Source organism: Mustelus asterias, chromosome 1 (genome assembly GCF_964213995.1).
Source record: "Mustelus asterias chromosome 1, sMusAst1.hap1.1, whole genome shotgun sequence".
In the NCBI taxonomy this organism is placed as follows: domain Eukaryota; kingdom Metazoa; phylum Chordata; class Chondrichthyes; order Carcharhiniformes; family Triakidae; genus Mustelus; species Mustelus asterias.
In genome coordinates this window covers 111,808,570-111,836,474 of record NC_135801.1, presented here as the reverse complement: position 1 = coordinate 111,836,474, position 27,905 = coordinate 111,808,570, and the positions used below count along the sequence as shown (strand labels likewise).

The window sequence follows — 27,905 nt, the reverse complement described above, 5'->3', positions numbered from 1 at the left end:
GCCATCCAGCCCATCAAGTCTGCACTGACCACAATCCCCGGCCCTATTCCTGTAACCCCACATTTATCCTTCTAATCCCCTGACACTAGGATCAATTTAGCATGGCCAATCAACATAACCTGCACATCTTTGGACTGTGGTAGGAAACTGGAGCACCCGGAGGAAACCCATGCTGACACGGGAGAATGTGTAAACTCCACACTGACAGTGACCCGAAGTCAGAATTGAACCCGGGTCTCTGGTGCTGTGAGGTGGTGGTGCTAACCACTGTGCCACCATGCCATCCTATGGATTCGAAACAGTAACTGTTTCTCTCTCCACACATGCTGCCAAGACTGCTGCTTTTCCATTGTTTTCAGTTTTTATTTTTAAAAATGGTCCTTTTTTTGAAGGATAACAACTTATTTCATCGAACTGTTTTTTCACATGAAACTATAGCTTTTGAAATGCAATTAAGGGGCTAGATTTTATGGGGTGTTGTGATCCCCATATCCTGCCCTGGCTAAAAGAATGGGCAGGAGCCCACTCAAAGGAACAACTATCCCTGAAGACATTTAACAGTAATTGCCTATTAATAGACTTGAGATGGCACTTCTGCCCTTCAAGAACAGGAATCCCAACTCAAAGACCCGCCATTACCATTGAGGGAATGTTGGAGAAGGTAGTGGTTAGTAACACTTTGGGAGGAAGTCCTCCTGATTGCCCCAGGAGGCCCATTAACGAGGAATCCCTTGCCTGCAGGGAAACCAGTGGGATTGCTCCTTCATGTGGGCCTCAATTGGCCACCAGTGGGCAGAGTGCCAAATGCCACCACCATCATTGACAAAATTGCGTAGGTGGCAGGGGGATATGGAGAGCAGACAACTGTCTGGATTTTACATTCCCCTACCTTAAAACCCACCATTGGGGAAGTGTAAAATCAGCTCACGAATTCCAACTGTCAGCTGTATGATATTTTTCAGTTAGTGGAAACCACAGGTTTATTAAAACCACCTACGGGTCTAGAGAAGACTGCTGAACTCGATCCAAAACACAACTACAATTGATACTTTTAAAGGAAAAAGGTTAAGTAACAATACATAAAACATAAGACAAATCAATCATTTCTAAAGAAAGCACAAAAAAAGCTTATGTGGGCGTGAAGTCAAGCTATGGAAACATCTACGCTACTTGTGCCATTATTCATGTGGATATTTCCTAATTTCATGAAAGCTATCTCATGAAGTTATAAACAGAGAGGTGATGTTTGTATCATTGGGAATAATCATAAAAGGGCATCAAACCCAGGACCACATCCACTGAGATATAATGGTTCCAATGATAGAGGTCTAAAATGAGACCATCTTCCTGGCCAGAGTCAGGGGAACTGCAAAATCAAGGAACAATGGAAAGCAAATCAAAATGAAAGGAGCATATATGAATGACCAAAAGTGGGTAAATTAACTTGAATATATATTTATATTATAATAGATATATAAAGTGTTATATTATGAAAATGATTTTCACAGATGAAATGTGTCCTAAGGTACACCACAAATAAAAAGCACTCTCTGCTGAACAATTAACAGATCGTAAGCCCATCTTATTGTGATTGTTTAGTGCTTGGTGACAGTCATGAATAACTTTTCCAGTCTTTTGTCCTGTATATTACTGGCTGTCCCAGTTATGGAGTAAATATAGTACAATGTCAAATTGAAGACTGCAGCCCAAGTCTGTTTTCTATTTAGTAGACTAAAACATTATATCAATCTGTATTTTGGCAATTCAGCCAATAACACTTACCACATTCTTATAGAAGAAGTAAAGTATCATATTGGCAAGTCGAGTGTAGCACCAGTGACCATGGACAAGCAGCAATTTCTTTAAGTGCTTAAATCGGGAAATTGCAAAGTCACTGGACATTACTGCCTGTAAAACAATTAATAACAAAATATTAATTTGTTTAGTCAATAAGCACGGGGAAAACTATGTGCTTTTGGGGGAAAGAAATCTCTGGTGGGTTAGACTGATGGTCCCTTTAATTACTAGGTTTCTGTACAATCTGATTTCTGGCTGAAAAAAGCAGCTGGCTGCCAATTAATGATCATGTGACCAAGTTTCCTCAGAGTTAAACAAAAGAAAGAAAGGGGTCAAGTTAATTTAAGGCTGAGTAGATTTCTGGGGGTGGTTCTGTGTTCAAGCAGTTTACTTTTAGATTTTAGAACAGGCTGCAGAATATAAAACAACTCCAGAAGTGACAGAGTAGTAAGGGCACGAGACTAGTAATCAGGGATACAGTCTAATGTTCTGAGTACATGGGTTCAAATCCCACCATTGCAGTTGGTGGAATTTAAATGTAATTAATTAAACTGGAATATAAAGCTCGTGTCAGTAATAGTACTGTGAAACTATAGTTGATAGTTATAAAAACCTATCTGACTTACTAATGCCATTTAGGGAAGGAAATTTGCATCCTTAGCCAGTTATTCCAGACCCACATCAATGTGGTTGACTCACAAGTGTCCTCTGAAATTGCCTAGCATGCCACTCAGTTCAAAGAGCAAGTAGAGATGAGCAATAAATACCGGCCTTGCCCGCAATACCCACATCGAATGGAAGAATAAAAAATGGAGTTTAATTGATTTTTGTGTGTTGTGAAACAACTTGAATTTCTGATTATAGGCCAAGCTAGGGTGAGAGATTTAGTTGCAAAACTCCAGAATGAAAGAAAATTAAAAGCAGGAGAGGAGGTCTGGTGGCAGTGATTGTACCCCAACTTCTGAGCCAGAAGCTCTGGATTTGAGTCTTACTCCAGAACTTGATAACCATGGAAAATAGCCAAAAGGTTGATTATTAACTTGCAAATACTTCCAATACACCTTTGGAAGGTGGCAAGAGCAGGAGAGTCTCTTTGTAAGCTAGAACCTACAGAAGGCAATGGCAAACCACTGTAGCACCTCGTTAGCATAATCATGGAATTCCATGGTTGCCAATGCTCTCTTAGCGCATGGTACCTTAAGAGAGGGAGAGAACTAGGAGAGTTCTGACTTGTGATTATGTTTAAGGTGTTAGAATTGCCTGTTTTGAACTAGACGTTTCTAACCATCCGTGGTTGGAGGAGATTTGAAGAGCCAGCAGCAAGTCGATTGCCTAAGAAATCTCAGTACTGATATGAAATATGCAGAAATCTCTTTCTGCAGCATTTGGGTTAGAATCATAGAATCCTACAGTGCAGAAGGAGGCCATTCGGCTCATCGAATCTGCACCAACCACAATCTTACCCAGGTCCTGTCCTCATAACCCCTTGCATTTACCCTAGTTAGTCCCTCTGACACTAAGGGGCAATTTAGCATGGCCAATCCTCCTAATCTTTGGACTGAGAGAGGAAACTGGAACGCCTGGAGGAAACCCATGGGGAGAATGTGCAAATTCCACACAGTGACTCAGGAATTGAACCCAGGTCCCTGGTGCTGTGAGGCAGCAGAGCTAACCACTGTGCCGCCCAGGTTGTTGATCTCTAACTGGCAAGAACGGAATAATATTGTCCTTCGCAAATGGTGTGAAAGTGATTATAATTAGAATTATAATCCAAATATTGCAAACATAACTCAATCATTAATGCATTGAGTGTGCTATTTGTTTGCAGAAAACAAACAAATATTTGAGAAAAAATGTTGTATTTTCTTATTTAACTAATTTTAAAAGTTTACAGGCAAGATGATTCCAATCGATTAATCTGGCAGAGGAATAGAGTGGTTAAATGCTTGTTTGTAAAAATTAAAACTTTCAAAGCAGTTAAGTGGGACCATGTAGACCTTGTAATGTGTCAATGTTACATTATCAAAGTACACATGTACATACTCACTATTATTAAACAAGCACCAAGCTAAACCTATGAAGAATCTTTGGTGTACATGTTGCGTATTTACTTTCAGCCATGTAGCTTTACCTGCATCCCTTCCTGACCAGAAATCCCTATTCCAACATCAGCAACCTGAATCATGCTAACATCATTGGCACCATCACCTGCATCAAAAAATAAGACAGGTTTAAATTAAAACAAGGATGAAAAGAAATCCAGTTAATTTAACACTATTCCATAAACAGATAAATTTACTCCGATAGGGAAGAAAGAGGCTGTTTTTGTCAAGACAATGTTACAATTGGAAATAAAGATGTTTTCACACACTCTGAATTTTTCTTTCTGAAAAAAATGCTGGTTCAGAAGATAAAGTACATGACAATAGGCAAATATATTGCATGGTGCAGCACAATGTTATCCAAAGTAAGTCGGAAGTTTGGTATATTTTCAATAGTGGGACATTGGGCTTAAGGGGAGAAACAAAATTAGTTAAGGTAAGGGAAATCAGACAATTGTCCGTGCTCTTGGAGGAGACTGCAGTACGAGTCCCTTCCCTGAAGAGTAAAGGAGAGAAGATGTAGTGGATACAAATACAGTTAAGCTCAAATGCAGGATAGTAAAAATCATTATACACAAAGTAAATCTAAAGCCTCCAAAGAACACAGCTATGTTAACGTATAGAATATTTGAGACCTCCAGGTATTCTTATGTTTCATATGAATGAAATATCAATCATTCTGTTGTTCAATATAATGACTGGTCATTACAAAAGAAGGTGGCCTATCTCCTTTCTGCTTCTTCATCTCTCAGCCATTTCAGAGATCCACTGGACAACAGATAGAATCATAGATAGAATAGTGACAGTACTGGAGGTCGTCAATCACATACTTGTGCCAGCTCTCAGCAAGAGCAACTCAACTAGTTCCACGCACAACACACATCCCTGCACACCAACCCCTTAATCAAATGTTTTTGGAAGTTTGTACATTGCATCAAATGCAATGCCCTCATTAACTCCCTCTGTTATCTCAGTTGCTCTTGCACACATCCCTGCAGATGTTAGCACACCAACATTGTTAGTACGGAATAAAATACTGCAGATGCTGAAAAGATGCAATAAAAACAGAAAATGTTGGAGATATTTAGCATCATTTGTGAAGTGAGAAACAGTTAATGTTTCAGGTCATTGACCTGAAGCATAAGATTGGTAGTGACCAAGGAGCAAACTACCTGTGGACCTTCTCAGTCTTTGAACAGTGCTTGGAGATATAAGGGAGAATATCGTAAAAATGGACATTTCATTAAAAGAAAACCAAAAAAGTGATCTTTCTGGAGACAATATCAAAATTGAGTGTACAAACAAAACTGTAATCAAAGCTAAACATTTCCTCCCATTTCTTTTGATCTGTAACGAAAATATTCACACTTACACATAAGGGAAATAAAGATATATTTACTGGGTGCCAGTTTTATTTAAGTGATTAACAGTGGGAGCTGGAGACTATAAATAAAAGAAAATCAGTGTCGAATTAGTTTAATTGCAGTGATATCAATACCAAGGAATTCAAGCCAAGCCATTAAAATCTGGAGCTTCTCATTTAGCATCTCCTTAACGTCTGCCTAACAGACTAAATGATAAGCAGGATTCCAACAAGGGGCCGTTTGAGTATATATATTTAAACAAAAAAACCCAAAATATGTAGGAGTCTTTCGGGGCAGTCAACATTTGTAACAATTGGCCAAGGCTCCCTTTAAATCATACTTTTGACTTTATTAAAATACAACTCCACATTTCCCAATGAGTGGACTTCAGTCAGCTGGCCAACAGAATGTCCTGCTGGAAGGCTCAGCACACTTCCAGGGCAGCATGTCATTAGCATTGGGGTGATGGCTGTGTCCTGTGGTACATAATGACCCTGAGTCATTTCATCTTTTTTGGGTTGCTGCTGCCCCATGTCCACAGCTCGAATGCTTGAAAATGAACTCCATGGATACTTCAAATAAAGTAGATAGCAGAATGCTATACCTTTAGTCACATTTGATGGACCCATATGTAGATGCAAAACCTACTCCCATAAGCAGTGGTCGAGGAAAGTAGCATAGCTTTTAAGAGAATCCTAAATATACAAGGGGAAAACAAATAGAAGGATATGTGGATGGAATTAGACAGCGGATGGGAGGAAATTCATGTGAAAGCTAACCACCAGAATGGAGCAGTTGGACTGAATAGACTGCTCCAATGCTGTAAGTACAATTCAATGTAACTTATCCAATGGTTATAGTGTTGTCAATAATATACCATTTAAAATGAGTTTTAAACATTGTTACATAGAGGGCAACAACAAGAGGAGAAAAGTGTGATTCTTTCCTATGGGGAAGTGCTTAGAGTCCATGATTTATCAGAAATATTAAAAGTTGGAAATGTTGCATTTGACATTGCACCTGTTGGCATTCATACATATTTTAAAGACTGTTATTATAACAAAGTTACTTGATAAAGACTACTCAGGGAAACACCATGATACTTTTTACCTATTGCTAGAGTCATGACTTTCAGCTTATCACGCACTAAATGGACGATCTTGCTCTTCTGCAATGGTGTCGATCTACAGCATATAACTGCACGGCATTGTTTAGTAAGTTCCAGAAATCTATCTTGCAGACTTTCATGCAGCACGAATTCCAAGGTTTTTCCATCAATCACCAAACCAACATGAGGCTTGGCCCCCCTAGATAAAGAGGTGGGAGGAACGCTGGCATCACAAGTGCTCCCTTCAGCAGTGGCCTGCTCTGTGATTTCTGCCATAATCTTATTAATCAAGTCTTCACATGCTTCCTGTAATGAGAAGAACAGATGAGCAAAGTCCTGGAAATTTTGGAACAAAAAACCTCAGCAGGACATTAGACAGGAATGCTATGCAAAATTGTGGCATTCTGTTTTTGGGGGGGGAATGAGGAGCAGGAGGAAGGGCTTTGATATGGGATCAATTCCAAGATCTTTTGGAATCTTTTGATTGCCAGTTGATAATAACCAAGCACCAACAATGGTTGTGTGGGTCTAGACTCAGAGAATTCTGGGTGTTGGCTAACGTGCCAGGAGAACGATCAAAACTGCTTGATTTATATACTTATCAAACATTCCCTTGCACTGACTGTGGGTGTTGGAATGACTAGCCTCTATCTCACCAATGCTCAATGTGGGTTCTGCCAGGGCTGCCCTGCTCAGGACCTCAATACGGGTTGGCACAAACATACAAACATATGTGTTGGGCCAACAAGTTATGGTCATGCCAGCAACATTCACACCTAATGAACAAATAAAAAAAAGATATATAGTGGAACATAAGGACATTTCTGTACACAATCTATCACACATGATATGTCTTCATAAATGTTGCTGTTAATCTCTCCTATTCATTAATACTTTGTTGGAAATTATCACTAGACATGACTAAGTGACAATGATCAGTGTAGATGTATGCCTCCCAATCACATTTAGGACAATAAGATGATCATTCCCTTTAAATATTTTACACTATAGTGAACTATAAAAGCAATGTTTATAGGTGCGAAACAACATACCTTGTGTTCAATTCTAATGCTAGTGGCACTTTAATTATTACACATCATATAAATTTTATTTAGCTTCTTCAACAATTACAATGACAGTTAACTCAGGTTTTCTTTGCACCCTCTTAAACACATTAACATGTGGAAACAGAAGTAAGCAACAAACAAGAGAAAAGCTACGGAGGTGGAAAACAAACTGAAAATGCTGGCGGTAATTAGCATGTCAAGCAGCATCAATGGAGATAAAAGATAAATTAACGTTTTGGGTGTGGCTGCGAGGTATTGAAGATAACTTCATTTATAAAGGGAAAAAACAAAAGGAAGGGAAAGGAAAAAGCACAAAAATATAAAACACATGCAAGAAAATAAATGGAATAATCTGGAATGTACTTGAGTGGAAAAAAGGAGTTGGTTAAATGGCAGAACCGAAATACAATATAAATATATATAAAGATTCTAAGCTGTCACAAGAGAGGGCAGCTAGAAGGCTGCATCACAGTACATCTCAGTCCTGACCACCAGAGGTTGCCCTACTCTGTGCTTGAAAATTATCATGGCATTTTCAAACAACTCAGCTGCACCAGTGATATGCCAATCTGCGATACTCATTTGATCAGGAAGAGTATCTAGGACAGCCTACCTTTTTCACAACCAAATAACAGACTGCCCTTCCCGATAAACATCACATATATTGGAAAAACAATTTCCTTAAGATTTGCGCATCTTTTGTGCTCTTCAAGAGTAAGGGTCAGAAATAAAGGAGAAATTAAAAATTCAAGTTATGAAAGTATCATGTTTCATCATTAAAACTATTAGAAACTTGAAGCTCTTTCACATGAAGTAAAATTCCACTCTTGGTTTCCTGGAAGCAAATTCAGAACTTGGTCCAAATTATAAAGGTTATTATTAGCATATATTGTGCCAAATCAGAAAAGGTTCAAAGCAAATAATCATGTTAATGAGTGTAGTTTGGGTACACATTGTCACTATTTTGCCTCAAAGACAGAATGACATTTTCAATTCATTTGAGTTTTGACTCTAAACAATGGTTAATTAAACTCTGTTGGAAAAACAGATCACCACATGCCTCGTGTATAGAAGCCAAACATATTGGATTGTTGGCTACATTCAATCAACATTGATTCAGTCACTCTAAGTAAAAGCAAGTGCAAATCAAAACAAAAAAGAGTTGATGATGGTCTGCACGGTGTAATAAATTTAAATTCCCATTTCTAATTGTATTAGATTGGTTTTCCCTAACTGGGGGAGAACTGGAATATCATCTTCATCAACACAGACACATAACCGTTCCTTTAATCCAAATTGATCTTTTAATTATTTTAGCAAAGCTTTAAAATGACTGAGTTGTGGAGCATAGAAAATATAAATGTTGCAATGGCTCATTGGTTAAAAGAGTTGCCTATTTACCTCCAAAGTCAGAAGATTGAAAATTCAAACCCCAGGGTTATTGCCACTGAAATCTGTTGCCTTCACTAAGTTTAACCCTTGGCTATACCACTTAAAGGCACACTGCAAAGATCTATGTTGAGGAAAAACAAACGTTCTATTCAGTTGCTGCTTTTAGTCAGTGATAGCAAGTATGGAGAAGTACATAGCCCAAACTTACTAACTACTCCCCACTCCCAAAAAAAATAGTGGTGAAAGGTATAAGATAATGGCATGGAAAAATGTGAATGCATAGCAAAAACAACAGCAAAAAAGGATTCCAAATGGGAAAGCTTAAAACAAAATCTGAATGAGTCAACATATTGCAAACAAGATTACACAACTGTTCTTTCAGTTCCACAAAATATTTTGTTTTGGGCCCTGGAGATACAGCATGAAAGAACAACTCGACCCTAATCTCTATTTGAACGCACTGAGAAATCACTTGCCATCTATTTTCATTTCTCGCTCTTCCTATTCACATCCAAAATAATATTCCTATTAAAAAATTGTATGTAGCTCACCTGTGATGAGCAATTATGCTGATACAATTACATAATTCTTCAATAAAAATAACATTCATTATCTAATCAGTAGCAGGGTTTTTGCCACAAACTATAAAAATATATTATACACAAGATTTTCAACACAAGGCATCAAGTTTCCTGGGAACCTTGTGGGAAAACCAATTATACAGCTTGTCTTACCAGTTACACCTGTACATGATCCTGTATTTGAAGATTTCAGTTTGAATGGTGTCACACCTTGCCTGTTAGTTCCACCTAGCCTGAGATCCATTCAATAGGAATAATTGCATTCACAATCTTTCAAATTCTAAGTTATCCTGTAAAAAGTAATGTTAAGTTCCAAAATTTGGGAATGCTTCACCTCCAGATGGTGGCAACCAATGTGCAATCTACATTTTATCCCAGAATGGGAATTGATAACTTTTTTCACTGTGCCTTCTCACCTTTGTCATTCATTAGACATCTCATCTCAACCAAGTCGCTCCCTAGGATCCCTAGCATAAAAATACCAATTCTCCTCAGAAAATGTGCTTTGATATACCACTGTTGGCTTGGCACCAATATACTCATCACCTCATCTTCCAGAGCTTAGGACCCTACCTAGGAAGCTGAAAGTTCGGCTGCCAACGGTGGAGCAATTAAAATCAGAAATCTCAAGAGGACAGAGTTAGAGGAGTGCAGATATAGTGGAGGGTTGTGGGGCTGCAGGACATTACAGAGATAACTTCTATGGTTAGAATTATGAGTCATGTTGTGGAGATGCCGGCGTTGGACTGGGGTAAACCTGTTGGTGTTGTTGTTAAAACTCTTACTAGAATTATGAGGACAGATTACATGAATTTGATTTCTATTCCTGAATATAGGTTGTGGGAAATTTGATTGAGGCTTTTAATAGGGTATCTAGAGAGATTGGCCTCACTAGTTAATCAAAATGCATTTTGAATGTTTATTCTTTAAATGCCACTTTTTTCATCATTGAATATCCAATATCTAAAACACTGGAGGTTGTGTGAGCAAGCAAATAAGAGAAAGAGGGAAATCAGGATCAGCAATGGCAATAATAATGAAGCTTTCTTCCCACTGGCGGAGTGTCCAGGATAGGGGCATAATCAGAGCTAATCCATTCAGGAGATAAGTTAGGAAACACTTCTTTATGTAGAGGGTGGTAGTAATGTGGAAATCTTACAATGCCACACAACACAGTAGATGCTACCTCAATTCATAATTTTAAACTTGAGATGATAGATTTTTGCTAGCCAAGCTTCAATACTGCACTTAGTTGTCACTTTCCTGTGGGATATCTCAGGATGTCTACCAGACTTCATATTAAAAAGCATACACTACTTGTCCATGATTTTTTCTGCTATTATACTTATGCCTTCTATTCTATATCAGGTTTTTCTCCCCATGGTAAATTTCTATGCCACATTTGTGATAGGTTTTTCTTAAAAAAAACCTGTCACACTGACTGTCCAATTGGCCTCACTAGTTATTCAAAATGCTTTTTGAATGTTTATTCTTTAAATGCCACTTTTTTCATCATTGAATTTCCAATATCTAAAACACTGGAGGTTGTGTGAGCAAGAGGATAAGAGACAGAGGGAAATCAGGATCAGCAATGGCAATAATAATGAAACTTTTCTTCATCTCACATTATTTCAATTTTCAAAATGTAAGCTGAATATTGAGCCCAATTGATCTTGTATGTGTATTGCTGAGAAACAAAATCAATGTGAGATGAGGATTTGATATTAATCTCTTGCTCCCTCTAATCCCAACCCAGTTAGTCTGGCTTCAGTCATCAGGAAAATGATGGAATCTATTATTAAAGGAGTCACAATAATGCACTTAGTAAATCACAGTATGATTAAACAAAATCAACACAGTTTCATGAAAGGAAAATCATGTTTTGACAAATATATTAGAACAGAGACTAATGTTTGCTTACAGTACGAATCAAAGTCAGAATGAGCAATGAGGAGAACAGAAAGAGGCTGCAAAGATACATACTCAGGCAAATGAATGGGCAACAAAGTGGCAGATGGAATGTAGCGTGGGAAGTGAGAAATATTCAGAAAGATGCGGATTAATCCGAGATAGTCAGCACGGATTCGTGAAGGGCAAGTCGTGCCTCACAAATTTGATAGAATTTTTTGAGGAGGTAACTAAGTGTGTTGATGAAGGTAGGGCAGTTGATGTCATATACATGGATTTTAGTAAGGCGTTTGATAAGGTCCCCCATGGTCGGCTTATGATGAAAGTGAGGAGGTGTGGGATAGAGGGAAAGTTGGCCGATTGGATAGGTAACTGGCTGTCTGACCGAAGACAGAGGGTGGTGGTCGATGGAAAATTTTCGGATTGGAGGCAGGTTGCTAGCGGTGTGCCGCAGGGATCAGTGCTTGGTCCTCTGCTCTTTGTGATTTTTATTAATGACTTAGAGGAGGGGGCTGAAGGGTGGATCAGTAAATTTGCTGATGACACCAAGATTGGTGGAGTAGTGGATGAGGTGGAGGGCTGTTGTAGGCTGCAAAGAGACATAGATAGGATGCAAAGCTGGGCTGAAAAATGGCAAATGGAGTTTAACCCTGATAAATGTGAGGTGATTCATTTTGGTAGGACAAATTTAAATGTGGATTACAGGGTCAAAGGTAGGGTTCTGAAGACTGTGGAGGAACAGAGAGATCTTGGGGTCCATATCCACAGATCTCTAAAGGTTGCCACTCAAGTGGATAGAGCTGTGAAGAAGGCCTATAGTGTGTTAGCTTTTATTAACAGGGGGTTGGAGTTTAAGAGCCGTGGGGTTATGCTGCAACTGTACAGGACCTTGGTGAGACCACATTTGGAATATTGTGTGCAGTTCTGGTCACCTCACTATAGGAAGGATGTGGAAGCGCTGGAAGGAGTGCAGAGGAGATTTACCAGGATGCTGCCTGGTTTGGAGGGTAGGTCATATGAGGAAAGGTTGAGGGAGCTAGGGCTATTCTCTCTGGAGCGGAGGAGGCTGAGGGGAGACTTAATAGAGGTGTATAAAATGATGAAGGGGATAGATAGAGTGAACGTTCAAAGACTATTTCCTCGGGTGGATGGAGCTATTACAAGGGGGCATAACTATAGGGTTCGTGGTGGGAGATACAGGACGGATATCAGAGGTAGGTTCTTTACGCAGAGAGTGGTTGGGGTGTGGAATGGACTGCCTGCAGTGATAGTGGAGTCAGACACTTTAGAAACATTTAAGCGGTTATTGGATAGGCACATGGAGCACACCAGGATGATAGGGAGTGGGATAGCTTGATCTTGGTTTCAGATAAAGCTCGGCACAACATCGTGGGCCGAAGGGCCTGTTCTGTGCTGTACTGTTCTATGTTTCTATGTTTCTATATTCACTTCAGTAATAAGAGTAGAAAAGCAGAATATTTATTAAAGAGCATAAAACTTTTAAATATTGATGTTCAAGGAGACTCAAGTACATGCACATCAGGAAGACAAAGTTAGTATGGAAATACAGTAAGCAATGAGGAAGAAATATGGCATGTTAGCCTTTATTGCAAGGGAATTGGCGTACAAGAATAAAGAGGTCTTGCTACGATTGTACAGGGCTTTGGTGAGAACACACGTGGAGTCTTGTGTGCAGTTTTGGTCTCCAAATTTAAAGAATGGTATACTTATAGAGGAGGTGGTATATCAAAAGTTTACTAGATTAGTTCCTGGGATGAGAGGGTTGTCCTAAGATGAGAGGCTGAGTAAATTGGACCTAGACTCTATGGTCTTAATATAATACCACTTCAATGAAGCCTCCTGTCACCCCTTTGCCAAATGCTGACTTCACTCTCTCCTCCACACCACCTTCTGGGTAGATTTGCTGACCTACCCCTCATCCAGCTCTGATGCCACTTTCTCCCACCTGTGGTCGCAAACAATTCCAACCTCCACCCCCATTGATAGTGATCATCCCCGAGGGTCCCTTGCTGCAGCTTCTTGCCATTGATCTTCCCACCTGTCAGTTGTCAATTTAGCTGGGGGTTGGACCGCAAACAGAAGAAGAAAATGATAGTGAGGTTCTACCATTAAATTCATGTCCCAGCCTTGCTGGTTTCCTCAGTTGTTTCCTGCCTTCCAGCACTTTTCCCATAAATAACAGGCTAAAGATCAGCAAAGGATAGCAAGTCATTGATGAAAAGGGATGAAACATTGGGATAAAGAAACATTGAACCATGCAGACATGGAAGAATAAATGACACTTTCATTTCAGCTGATGTAAAATGTCAAGGAGGCACAGTTACATAAAATTACATTGGTGATTTTGATCAGTGTTGCTTCAGCATGGGTGTGATAGAAGCCTGATTGAAAAGCTTCAAATGGATGTACTTGTGGGCCTGTGTTCCAGAACTTAAGAAAGGAAACAGTAAGTGGGTAACGATGGAGAGGTTGACTGTAGTTTTCTGGAGAGTGGCGTGACGATTGAGAATTATTAAAAGTGTAGTAGGATTGATGAAGGGATGCACGGTGGCACAGTGGTTAGCACTACTGCCTCACAGCACCAGGGACCCGGATTCAATTCCCGGCTTGGTTCACTGTCTGTGCGGAGTCTGCATGTTCTCCCTGGTTTTCCTCCCACAGTCCGAAAGACGTGCTGGTTAGGCCATTGGCCATGCTAAATTCTCTCTCAGTTTACCCAAACAAGTGCCGGAGTGTGACCACTAGGGGATTTTCATAGTAACTTCTTTGCAGTGTTAATGTAAGCCTACTTGACACAAATAAATAAACTTTAAACTAAATTTTAAACTTTAAGCCAGAGGATAAGAGATAAGTTGATGTAAGTGATTGTAAGAATGAGAAAGGTTTTATGATCCTAACTTGGGATCAGGATGGCAGGAATAGAAGCTGCAGATGGTGGGCATAATCAAAGAGACTTCTTTATGGGGCAGAAGGGATGGAGAAGAGGCTATGGAGCAGGTGGAAGATAAGTACTTGGGGAGGGGTCAAAAAGGAGGGCTGGGTGATGGATGGGTTTGGGTCAGAGGGAGTAGGGATAGTAGGGCAGATGTCTTTGATTTGGGACACTAAAACATGCACTTCTCAGCAGAACTGAACACAATGATTGCTGTGGATTGTGGTTGGAGATGATCACTTTTTGCACACAGGAATTTGAAGCTGTTCCTACAAGAGAACCTGAGGTGATCAAGCTGAAAAATAAAAGAATTCTGAAATAAATTGTGGCAAAAAAAGAGATGTCCTATCACTAAACTCTAGTTACTCAGATTCCTCCTTAAATATAAAAAATATTTTCAAATATCTTCAATATTTTTAACACACCGGGAATTAAAGACCAGGAATTGAACCCGAGTCCCTGGTGCTGTGAGGCAGTAGTGCTAACCACTGTGCCACCATGCATCCCTACATCAATCCTACTACACTTTTGTAGTTTCTCTATGTTTCTATTAGGATGGAGGGTTATAGGTAGGCCTAAAAGGTAGGGATATGTTTGGCACAACTTGTGGGGCCGAAGGGCCTGTTTTGTGCTGTATTTTTTCTATGTTTCTAAAAACTTTCATTCTGCTCACAGTTTTAAATTTTTAAATACTAGTGTCTAATAATAACCAATGTTATATTTCCAACACTAATATTGCACATAGGTTCCTATTTACCTTGTTATGTGTGTTAAGAGTGAAAATGCTGTCTTCTTTTTCCAAGAGTTTACAAGCATAGGCGATATTAACAGCAGTTTCTTGTTTGTCTCCTGTTAAGACCCAGATCTTTATTTTTGCCTTTCGAAGTGCCAGAATAGTGTCTGGAACACCCTTCTGCAAGCGATCAACAATGCCTGTAGCACCTACACATGGAATTATAAATTGTTTATTATTTTCACACTCAAAATCACGTGCAACACTTCAACAATTCAAAGAATTAGCTACATGATTGTATCAGAAAACATAATTCTTGAAACACATCGAAAATTCTGAAATTGAGCTTATGTTTACAAGTTACAAGGGTGACATGGTAGCATGGTGGTTAGCACTGCTGCTTCACAGCTCCAGGGACCTGGGTTCGATTCCTGGCTCGGGTCACTGTCTGTGTGGAGTTTGCACATTCTCCTCGTGTCTGCGTGGGTTTCCTCCAGGTGCTCCGGTTTCCTCCCACAGTCCAAAGATGTGCGGGTTAGGTTGTTTGGCCATGCTAAAATTGCCCCTTAGTGTCCTGAGATGCATAGATTAGAGGGATTAGCGGGTAAAATATGTAGAGATATGGCGGCAGGGCTGAATGGGATTGTGGTCAGTGCAGACTCGATGGGCTGATTGGCCTCTTTCTGCACTGTAGGGTTTCTATGATTCTATGAAGTTTACTGAAACATCATGAAAATGGCTGCAAGATTTAATTTCTGATCAGCTTTTCACTATCTTCCCCAAAGTTGCTGGTCCTGCTCCTGCTGCCTTTCTAATAATTCCTATTTCAAGTGGATAGAAACAAGGTGAAGATAGGGTCAAGTTTGTTCATAGGTCCTTTTGCTGAATGTGATTCATTGAACATTGAATGTGATTCATTAAACATTCCGAACAAATCTTATGTTTGCATGCATTTCCTATCTGTAAAACCTTACTTCCTGCTACCAACTTTCCACACTCGTGAAGGGAACAGCACTTCAACAAATCACGTATATGAATGCTGTCGTGCTTCAATTTTAAGTCTCCCAGTTCCCTAGAAGAGGCGTTCTCCACCGGGTAGTTCATGGACCTTTCAAGGATGATTGGTTTTTTTTTCTGAACATAGGCCCGGTCCGTGGAACTTTTATAAGGTGGGGTGTTGCGCGCGGAGTGATGATGGAGTTAGGATGGGGTGTGTGAGGGAGGCTTCAGAAGCAAAAACTGCTGCCCTGGCCTTTACAGCTTTAACCAGTTCTGCTTCCCAACTGAAAATAACTTTTGTCATTTACCTTTGAGCTACCATTTAAAATTAATCAAAGCATTATACACATGTAAAATTTCTGACTTTAAAATGAGAAATAGCTTTGTTCAGTGATCCAATTATTCTCCACATTCTAACCCTGCTTCACCAGAGACTGTATATAATCTCAATTCCCTTAACAACGTTTTCTGCTACAGCATTTGCAAATCCATGATTGTCCGCTTCTGTGAAACATTGCAGACAGGCAATCTGGAAACATCCATAAACACAATACTAAAATAAATACATCAAGCTAAGCTGCTATAAAAATGTAGAATATTCCATGGTTTGTATTTGCATTTACCAAGCAGTGTTAGGTTAGTTTCTAATTTCAGAGCTGATTCAAGTAGGAGCTCCTCTTGGTTATCAATACTTGTCTCTGCTAAGAAGTGGAATTTTAGCCATTCTGAGTACTCAGCATCATTCATCACCTGCAGAAAAGAAAATGTGGAGTTTAGAATTAACTATCTCAAGCCCAATCATGTCCATCTATGAACGCTGACCAACATGTTAAAATATTTACAAGGTTAACCTTTCGTTACAAATATTGATGACCGTTGGCGCATTCTGTTTATATTTTTAGAATAATGCAGCACGACTTATACTCCCTGGAGTTTAGAAGAATGAGAGGAGATCTAATTGAGGTGTACAAGATGATAAGAAGGACTGACAAAGTAGATGTGAAGAGGATGTTTCCTCTTGTAGGGCAATCTAGAATGAGAGATCATAGTTTTAGGATAAGGGGTGGCAGATTTAAAACAGAGATGAAGAGAAATTACTTCTCCCAAAGGGTGGTGGGTCTGTGGAATTCACTACCTTAGTTAGGTGGATTGGCCATGCTAAATTGCCCCTTAGTGTCAGGGGGACTAGTTAGGGTAAATGCATGGGGGGGGGTAAATGTATGGGGTTATGGAGATAGGGCCTGGGTGGGATTGTGGTCGGTGCAGACTCAATGGGCCAAATGGCCTCCTTCTGCACTGTAGGGATTCTATGAAAGGTGGATGCCTTTGAGTAAATTTAAGGAAAATGTGGACAGATTTTTATTTAGTAAGGGCTTGAAGGGCTATGGTGAATGGGCAGGTAAGTGGAAATGAGGTCGAGATGAGATCAGTCAGGATCCTATTAAATGGCGGAGCAAGCTCAAGGGGCTAAATTGTTGACTCCTGCTCTTAGGTCTTACGGTTCTTATAATATCAATTTACTTTATTCCAAAGTGATGAACATCTGGTATTTTTTCATGTTTCTCAATTTGCAACATGATCTTTAGAAACACAGTCCAATTAATAGAGGTATATGTTTTGCAAAATCTACAAAGTCTCTGCAGTGAAGTCTTAATGGTTGCCGTGTACCTGGTACACGGTACATACTCTTGCAACTCGGCCAACGTTGTCTACCTGATACGCTGCAGGAAAGGATGTCCCGAAGCATGGTACATTGGGGAAACTATGCAGACGCTGCGACAACGGATGAATGAACACCGCTCGACAAGCACCAGGCAAGACTGTTCTCTTCCTGTTGGGGAGCACTTCAGCGGTCACGGGCATTCGGCCTCTGATATTCGGGTAAGCGTTCTCCAAGGCGGCCTTCACGACGGCGCAGAGTCGCTGAGCAGAAACTGATAGCCAAGTTCCGCAGACACGAGGACGGCCTCAACCGGGATATTGGGTTCATGTCACACTATTTGTAATCCCCACAGCCTGCCTGGACCTGCAGAGTTTCACTGGCTGTCTTGTCTGGAGACAATACACATCTTTTTAGCCTGTCTTGATGCTCTCTCCACTCACGTTGTTTGTATCTTAAAGACTTGATTAGCTGTAAGTATTCGCATTCCAACCATTATTCATGCAAATTGAGTTTGTGTCTTTATATGCCCTGTTTGTGAACAGAATTCCCACTCACCTGAAGAAGGGGCTTGGAGCTCCGAAAGCTTGTGTGGCTTTTGCTACCAAATAAACCTGTTGGACTTTAACCTGGTGTTGTTAAACTTCTTACTGTGTTTACCCCAGTCCAACGCCGGCATCTCCACATCACATCAAGAGTAGTCAGAGATATTTGCATCCAATTTTTGGAGTGCATTCCTTCATATTCTTCCTCTGTACCAAAACGGCTTTAGTCGATGTCTCATAGTCTTGGTGTACCTCTTAGTACAAACTGTGTCTTCACAAGAGAAGAGGATGATGACAATATTCCAGTAAAGGAGGTGGTAGTGGTAATATTGAATAAGATAAAAATATCAAGAGGAGGTACTTAAAAGTTTGGCAGACCTCAAAGTAGACAAGTCACTGGTATGGATAGGATGCATCCTAGGCTAGTGAGGGAAATACATGAGTAGAAAATGTCGAGGTGCTGGCCGCAATCTTCCAATCCCCCTTTGATCGTTAGAGCCAGAGGACTGGAGAATTACAACTGTTATACACCTGTTCGCTTTAAGTCTATCACTATTCTTACATGCTTTGCAGTACTTCCAAGTTCTGTGTCATTTGCAGGTTTTGCAATTGCATCCTCTGTGGTGTAGGTACACCCACAGTACTGTTAGGGAGGGAGTTCCAGGATTTTGACCCAGCAATGCAGAAATGACAATATATTTCCAAGTTAGGATGGAAAGTGACTTGGAGAGGGATTTCCAGGTGGCTGTTTCTTTATGTGACCACTGCCCTTGTCCTTCTATATAGTAGCGGTTGAATTTTGAATCTAGATGAAGTAAAGCAGTGATTCCAACAATGACCCCTGGAGAACCTCATCATATGTCTCTGAAAAACTACCATTCACACGACTTTCTTGTCACACATCCAACTTTGTATCGATGTTGCTACTGTCTCCTTTATTTCATAAGCCATAACATTGCTGACAACCTATTATGTGGCACTTTATCAACTGTACACTTGTCAACCCTCTTTTACCTAAATTGAAAAACTAAATCAAATTAGTTATACACAATTTGGAATTTTTTCCAGTGAAAATCGGTAATCTTTTACCAGCCGCTGGATAAAGTTCTTAGTGAAACATCAGTTTTTGCTGATGTCCTTAATTGTGATGTTGGTTAAGGGGACTTTGTCATGCTGTGTCTGAAATGTATGTACTGTCAGAGAATGGTAGGGCCACGGCTTTCATTGAAGGTTTCTAACCTCATGTGCAGGATGGCAGAAAGGTGCCATGAACCAAGGTGGTGGTCCTTGTGATTGACCAGTCATTCTGTGGTCCATCGCAGCGCACTAAAGACTGGGAATTGCTGACTGTTGTAGGACAAAAGTATCGTGTGTGATACCTCGATAGCAGGTATTCGTCAAGATGAATTTCTTGGTAGGGTCACACAACAAATGCAACTCAAAAAAGTGGTAGCTCTTGTGGTTGTGGAATTGCTTCCCTTTAACATGGAAGACCCACAGAATCAGGTGCATGTAGCTGAGCATCGAGAAGCTTGCTATCCTGGTAAGCCCATGTTGCCTTCCAACTTGCTCCTCCCTCCTCTGGGAGAACAGGATGAAATCTCCTCTCTTCCTTTAGAACATAACTGTCTTCTCTCTGATGCTTCTGTGGATAGTGAACTGCAATATGTTGCTCATATTATCCGTGTCCACATGGAAGAATCCTAATGCGTTTAAAGAAAAGGCGATAGTGATCTTCACAGTCAATGTGTGGGTCACCGTCTTGATGGTTTGATGTTTCAGGTCATTGCAAAGGAGTTGTCGTGTCTCTGTCACTCCCTTCACTGTGAAGCAAAGTCTCCTAATGCACTGCTCATGGCTCACCGCAACACAGAAATGGTGCTCCTGGAAGATTCTTTCAAGGTGCAAGGCCTTCTAAGAAAATCCAGCCTCCTCTCTCTCTTCAGAAGCTCTGTACTCTGTCTCCTTGTTTGCATGCTCTGCTCATGCATATGTGGCACTGCAACTACTGTTCCCATAACTATGCAAGAAAATATTATTTTTTGCCTTTCTGTGGTCAACCAAAACCTCCTCCAGCAGCTCACCACAGTGCCATCACCAACTTGCCTGAGCAGAAGCCAAGTCAAAAGTACCCAAACTGCAACGTGTTCATTAAATAGTCCCAGAACAGGGCTCACCTTTCTTCATCAGGACTGAGTAAGGAAGTGGTGCCTGCACATTTATTAATCAATTTTGGCAACCTGGCGTCGTATTAACCTGTTGACATCAGAGACATAATTGCATTTTTTTTTACCCATTCATGGGACATGGCCAGAATTTATTGTCCATCCCTAGTTGCCCGAGGGTAGTTGAGACTCAAACACATTGCTGTGGCTCTGTAGTCACATACAGGCCAGACCAGGTAAAGATGGCCGATTTCCTTCCCTAAAGGACATTAGTGAACCAGATGAGTTTTTCCCGACAATTGACAATGGTTTCATGGTCATCAGTAGGCTCTTAATTCCAGATATCTTTTTATTGATTTCAAATTCCATCAACTGCCAAGGTGGGATTTGAACCCGGGTCCCCAGAACATTAGCCGACTTTCCAGATTAATAGTTTAGCGATAATACTACTAGGCCATTGCCTCCCCATAGTTCAGTGACTTCTTGTGTGCGCAGGACACGCCTGTGTGTGCATCAGTTCAGTGGCCTCGTGCCACAAGGCTTTGCAGAAAGGGGTGCCTCCCGTGCTACAATTGTACAGGGAGGCTTTTGTAGAGTTATTAGAAATACTGCTATACAATTGGAACGTGTTGCCAAAACATTCAATACACTCATGTTTTAACCTTTTATAGTAATTGGACAAAAAAATGAATGTGGTGGTGAGATTGGTCTTTGAGAGTACTGGGAAATAGTCTCACAGCCAAGTGGCAGCTCCACTTACTCACCCATTCAAGAATTAAAGGTTACCATAGCATCCATGGTGTACAGAGAAGAAATAATGAAAATAACATTCCTTCCTGTGCAGTGAAACTGAGTATTAGTACAAATGGGAACTCAGAACACAAGTTATTGTGTTACATGACAAGATTTATAGAACACTATTTAAACTGCCTTTTTTTTTTCCTGGTCTCACTATGCTCAAAGACTGCAAGAAAATTGGATACTGAGCAACCTTCAAATATATCTGAGCAGCTGCCTCAGAGTGAAATGGAGAGAGACTTCAAGCAGTTTATTTTCTTCTACTCAAGTGTGATTACTATTTTTACACTCCAATCAGAATGTGCCATTCTCAAACAGGTACTCAGCACTGGAGACTGGTGGGAGTGACAACACCTTGAAGAAGTGTAGTTAAAACCCAAGCACCAATGGGCAGAGGATTGTTCAGGAGTGAACAAAGAGCAAACATGCAGCTTTTACAGGAAAGTCAATAGTTTGGGAAATCTTAGTAACTGTCATCTTGAATCAGACATGGTGCATTGCCAGAATAAAGGATATCATGGAGAGGGTACAGAATATTCTGCAGGGGGAAGGGAACGAACCAGAAGTTGTGACACCAAGATGGTAGATGTTGAGGTCTAATGGTCAGACTTTCGGGAGCAAGGGAGGAAGTTGAAAAGTAGGTTCTCAAATGTAATAATTTCTAGATTATTCACAGTGCCACGTGCTAGTCTGAGAAGATAGGGAGGATAAGTATGCTTGAGGCATGGTGCAGGAGGGAAAGCTTCAGACTCTTGGGGCATTGTGAGAAAAACTGGAGTGGGTCGCACCCATTAAAATAGATGGGTTGCACCTCAACAGTACTGGGATCAGTATTTGGCCTTTTGATGACAGAAAGCCCAACATATTTATATCCTCCCTCAGTTCTGAGAAGAATCGTATTTGTCGTGAAGCATTAACTCTATTTCTCTCCAAATATGTTGCCAGACCTGCTAAGCATTTGCAACATTTTCTGGTTTCATGATATAGAGATGCGGGGGGGGGGGGGGGGGGGGGGGGGGGCGCGCGGCGGCGGTAAGAAGAACAATCTACAATTTGCTGCCTATGAAGGTGGCAGATGTGGAGACAATCAACAATTTCAAAAAGGAAACTGGATGGGCATTTTCAGGAAATAAACTTGGAGGGCTATAGGGTTAGAGCAGGAGAATGAGGCTGCCTCATTCAAACAGCTGGCATAGACCTGATGGACAAAATGGCTGCCTTCTGTGCCATAATAACGCTCATGACATTCATTAAAATAAATGTGTAATGTGTGCAATTTAGAATTCTACATTGGTTCATTCTATTCTGCAGGAATCAATTGATATATAAGCAGGAGCTCACATTTTCCTATTGGCTACCATGTTACCTTGTCAAATAAACCAAAAATACCAAATCAAAACACAGTGGCAATAATCATACCATATTTATCAATATACTGTAAAATAGATGCATCTAAATCAGTAACAATTTTGGATAATGTTGATAAACCCTGAGCATTGCTCTTGCAAGCTTTTCATCTTCTTTCCATTGTATGTTACTGGTTTGTAATGCACAAGTTGTATGATATTATAACTAGAACATTCATCATGCACATTCTTTCCTCCATACCTTCTTTGCAATGCATAGAGTACGGAGACCCTCTTTGGCATAGTCATCTAAATAATTCTGAGTCCTTTCCTGAATGCCCTTCTGTTCCCTGCAGCCTGCAAGAAAAACAGGTCAATTGAGAACCAGCTTAAAACCCTGCAAACCATTCTGTATGACAGAGCCATTTTCAATTCCATTTGATGTACAATTAAACATGACCCATGTTACTGCTGAAAACAGTCTGTGGTAAAAGGCACGGTGAAATCTCAGAACCACTCTGCAAACTGTGCATCATTACAGTTCAGAATTGCAACTTTACATGAAACAGTTACCCTTTTAGTATTAAAGGAATGTCTGTGGGACATGATCTACTGATTCATGCACAGTTTGACCTGTTCTGTTCTAAGAATCTATCCTGGGCAACACCTCATTTTTTTCTCAACTATATCTTGGCTACAAAATCCAAAAGCACAGCATTAGTTTTCACATATACACTGACAATATCCAGCTTTACCTCGCTACTACCTCTTGATTCCTCCACTGTTGCCAAAATATCAGACTGTTTATACAACATCCAGTACTGGATGAGCAGAAATTTCCTCTAATTAAATATTGGGAAATCTGAAGCTACTGTTTTTGGTCTCCACGACAAAATTTGTTGAATAGCTACAATTCTATCCCTCTCCCTGGCAGCAGTCTGAGGTTAAGCCAGTCTGTTGGTTCGAGGTCGAGCAACGTCTTGATTTTAAAAATCTCATCCTTGTTGTCAAATTCCTCTATGGCCTCGTACATCCCTATCTTTGTAATTCCTTCCAGCCTCACAATCCTCCAAAATATCTGTTCTCCTCTAATTCTGCTCTCCTGAGAATCCACAATTTTAATTACTCTACTGTTGCTTGGGCCCTAAACCCTGAAATACCCTTCTCAGCCCTCTCTGCTTCTGTATCTCGTGTTCCTCCTTTAAGATGCTTCTTAAAACCTACCTCTTTGATGCAGCTTTTGGACATCGGACCTAACGTGCCAAATCTTGCAGTCCCAATAATAGTGAATGCTGAGATATTCACCGCTATGGATTACAATGGAACCAGAAGTTCTGGGGAGCTCAGTTGCACTGGAATCCAAACCTTGTGCTTTATCACACTGATGGTCCTGTCAGGACATGTCCATGTGTAAACTTAGGGTTGTTTGCCTGATGCTTACATAACTTGTTACTTACACTGACTTACTCAGGGGTGCTTCTATTCAGGAGCCCCCCAAACATCTGATTCTGTTCACGACACTCCCTAACTCACACTGACTACCCCCACCACTGCCCTCACCTGGCACCACTCAGCCCTCCTTCACCACCACACCTGGCATTGCTGACAAGGTCAGAACACACTTTTAAATGCAGCCAGTGATGTAAATCAGATTTGCCACTGACGGCATGAGCTGGGCCAATATCTCCTCAGTGGTTTGGAGTTATATTTTGTTTTATGATGTTCCCATGAAGTTCTTTGGGATGTTTTATCACATTAAAGGTGCAACCAACTGTGGCGCATCGGAACTGTTGATCGATGAGTCGAGTGCCATATCCTGTTCTTATGAGGGTGTAAGGACAACGAAAAACAACACTGACCTCCTCAGAAGTCAAACGTGGGACATGGCAGATGGAGTATCCTTTGTCATCCAGTACTTCCCCGGAGTGGAGAAGCTACGACATCTTCTTTGGACCTTCAACATGTCATCGATGAAGACGAACATCTCGCCAAGGCCATCCCCACACCCCCACTACTTGCCTTCAAACAACCGTGCAACCTCAAACAGACCATTGTTCGCAGCAAACTACCCAGCCTTCAGGAGAACAGTGACCATGACACCACACAACCCTGCCACAGCAACCTCTGCAAGATGTGCCGGATCATCGGCACGGATGCCATCATCTCACGTGAAAACACCATCCACCAGGTACATGGTATATACTCTTGCGTCTCGGCCAACATTGTCTACCTGATACGCTGCAGGAAAGGATGTCCCAAGGCATGGTACATTGGCAAGACCATGCAGACGCTACGACAACGAATGAATGGACACCACTCGACAATTACCAGGCAGGAGTGTTCCCTTCCTGTCAGGGAACACTTCCTCAGTCAAGGGCATTCAGCCTCTGACCTTCAGGTAAGCATTCTCCAAGGCGACCTTCAAAACACACGACAATCCAGAATCGCCGAGCAGAAACTGATAGCCAAGTTCCGCACAAGAGGACGGCCTCAACCAGGATCTTGGGTTTATGTCACACTACCTGTAACCCCCACGACTTGCCTGGACTTGCAAAATCTTACTAATTGTCCTGGCTTGAAACAATTCACACCTCTTTGACCTGTGCTTATCCCTCTCTCCACTTGCATTGTCTGCACCTGTAAAGACTTGATTACCTGTTAAGACTCGCATTCCAACCGTTATCATGTAATTGAGTCTGTGTCTATGTATGCCCTGTTTGTGAATCCAACTCTCCACTCATGTGATGAACGGATGGTGCTCTGAAAGCATGTGCTACCAAATAAACCTGTTGGACTTTAACCTGGTGTTGTGAGACTTCTTAAAATGCCATGCACTGCAGGCTACATAATAGCTCATCATTCTTTCCTTTCCACCGAGTTGGCAAGTACCATTCCGTCAAATTGTTATATTGAGGCTCTTTGACCCTGAATTTTTGACCACCAACTTTCCTTCCTTGCTTCCATGGTAGCTGACACTATAAATGAATCCAACTCCTCCATTTACTTTTATCATGAGAAATAAAGGTAGTTCTATCCCACAAACAAATGCACTTGCTTTAACCATAATTGGCATATCTTAGTAATCAAACACATAATTTAAAATATGATATACTGTCAAGGTTTCCTTTATTGATATGGGTGACACTGTGAACCTCAACTCTCGCCAGTGTGCAAAATGAAATATTAGTTTCATGTCTGCAATTACTGAATAAAATAGAGAGAGCAGCTAGCTGCACAAAAATATAATTAACATGCAATTGAAAATACATTTCACCGATAAAACCTATTTGTGTGGTGAGGGTGAAAACACGGCTGTCTTGTGGTAAGCCCGTCTCACAACACCAGATTAAAGTCCAACAGATTTATTTGGTATCACGAGCTTTCAGAGCGCTGCTCCTTCATCAGGTGATGAACCACCATCCACTTACCTGAGCAGCGCTCCGAAAGTTTGTGATACCAAATAAACCTGTTAGACTTTAACCTGGTGTTGTGAGACTTCTTACTGTGCCCATCCCAGCCCAACGCCGACATCTCCATATTGTGGTAAGCCGAACCTGGATCTGCTCTGTTGCTAAAATTCTGCCTTTTACATAGGGTAGGAGAGATGGGAGGTGGAATCAAGAGGTTGCGCCTGGAGACTTTCTGGTGTACTTCAATCCTTCAGCCCTTACAAGGCCTGATTAGAACACTTTACAGCTGAGAGCCAAAATTTTCATTGAGGCCTCTGAGATCAAAGGCAACCTGTCTCAGAGGGGATCAATCACCTTCACTGCACCTTCAAATGGCTCCCTTTAGATCTTGAGCATTTCTATTTCTTCAGTCTGTGAAAGGCATGACCCTGTAGGTCAGAACCTATAACGGAATGGCTATCACTCACACTGTATTTTAAAGATCCATTGAAATGTCTCTGCTGCCTCCAGCCATTAATGGTTTTACCCCATATATGCTATTGGCTCAACCCTGTATGATATAGGGTGGGATCACATCTTTGGGGATCAGCAATAGTTTAAGGCCTTCTCTGGCATACTTCCAAGGATGCAGTGGGCTTTTAGTTTAAAGACTGCATCTAAAAACGAGACCTGGGTAATTAAATTGACAATCAACTATAATGGCAAAATAACTCTGCATAACAATGACTGAGATCTTTGTATCACGTCTCAAACATAATTTTTAGGAATAGGAACAATGGACACAAATAAACCAAGCTCTCTTTCATTTGCCTCAGTTTTCATCATTTCTCTTAATTCTTCTCTTCTCAAATCCAAGTATCTTTGAACTGTACTGTTCCTGCCTCGTGCTCATTCTGCAACTCTATTACTCATTGGTTGAAAAAGCTTCAGTTGATCCCTTTCTTACTTGTAACATTGTCATTTTTAACTGTGCTGCTCAGTATTTCAATTCTTCAGTGAGGTCAAAATTTGCCTACATTCATCTTTCCCACATCCATCATAATAATCCCTAAATTTTAATAAGCTCACTTCAAATGAGTTTTGGAAAGACAGTAGTGGGTTTTCACAACTATTTGTATGAAAAAATGCTTCCGGATTTGATGACTAAATGGCTTAGCTCTAATTTTAACATTAAACTCTCAATTTCCCCACGAGAGGAAATAGTTGCTCTGGGTGAAATTTTCAGTTATTGAAACTAAGTGCCATGGCTGGCAGGTTCTGTGGCGCTTTTCCTGCTGGTTGGAGTGGCGGGAAACAGTGTTTGACTTTGCGCTCAGAAGCTGATTAATCATGCAGAGGCAAGTTTCTCCAAATCACATGGCAGTTTGGGAATAGACTTGTCCACCCTGCCGTTACCTGATGGGGCCGAAAGTCTGGGTGTCATATTTAATAAGAGTTTTCACCCCAGTCCAATGCCGGCATTGCCATATTTAAACCAACTGAGTAAATTTCACTCTCTCCAACTCAGCTATCTTCAGGAGACCAATAGAGATGGCTGCAAACAAAAAGGAGACTGCACCCAGGTTGAGTCACAACTCCCTCAAGGCTTTGTTAAGAGGAGTATACTAACATGTGCTGTACCTGAGGGATGGCTCCAGGAAACACACCAGTCACAGCTCTCCTGCCTGGGAGGCGATAGTAACTCAGATCACTCTCAGCTATCTGTTAATCAATGCCTAAACTACCCACATCTCTCGGTTTGCTTCCAATCTGTCAATCGGCTGGCAACCACACCCGCAACATAATCCAATGAGGAAGCAAATGCACGATCTCATCCATTCAGCCAGTTAGCCTTTGGCTCATTCCAGTATCATACTCTCATCATGGCTTCATGCACCCAAAAGTGCTACACCCTTCAAGGATCTCCATATTAGTGGTGGGCACATAGCAGCACTGATTGTCTCAAGGATACTTTCACATCACTACTATCTCATCTAT

General features: G+C 40.9%; 1 protein-coding gene across 3 annotated transcripts in view; it reads right to left on the bottom strand.

Annotated features, from left to right (window-relative positions):
• Positions 1 to 27,905, bottom strand: part of atp10d (ATPase phospholipid transporting 10D) — a 209,861-nt gene that overhangs the window by 17,618 nt on the left and 164,338 nt on the right. For all 3 annotated transcript variants that reach the window (XM_078217004.1, XM_078216997.1, XM_078216991.1), the window contains 6 exons: positions 22,781 to 22,875; positions 16,628 to 16,754; positions 15,030 to 15,214; positions 6,374 to 6,677; positions 3,929 to 4,005; positions 1,783 to 1,908 (listed from right to left, as the gene is read on the bottom strand). In XM_078217004.1, the coding sequence (XP_078073130.1) occupies positions 1,783 to 1,908; positions 3,929 to 4,005; positions 6,374 to 6,677; positions 15,030 to 15,214; positions 16,628 to 16,754; positions 22,781 to 22,875 (914 nt within the window). The remainder of the gene's footprint in view (positions 1 to 1,782; positions 1,909 to 3,928; positions 4,006 to 6,373; positions 6,678 to 15,029; positions 15,215 to 16,627; positions 16,755 to 22,780; positions 22,876 to 27,905) is intronic.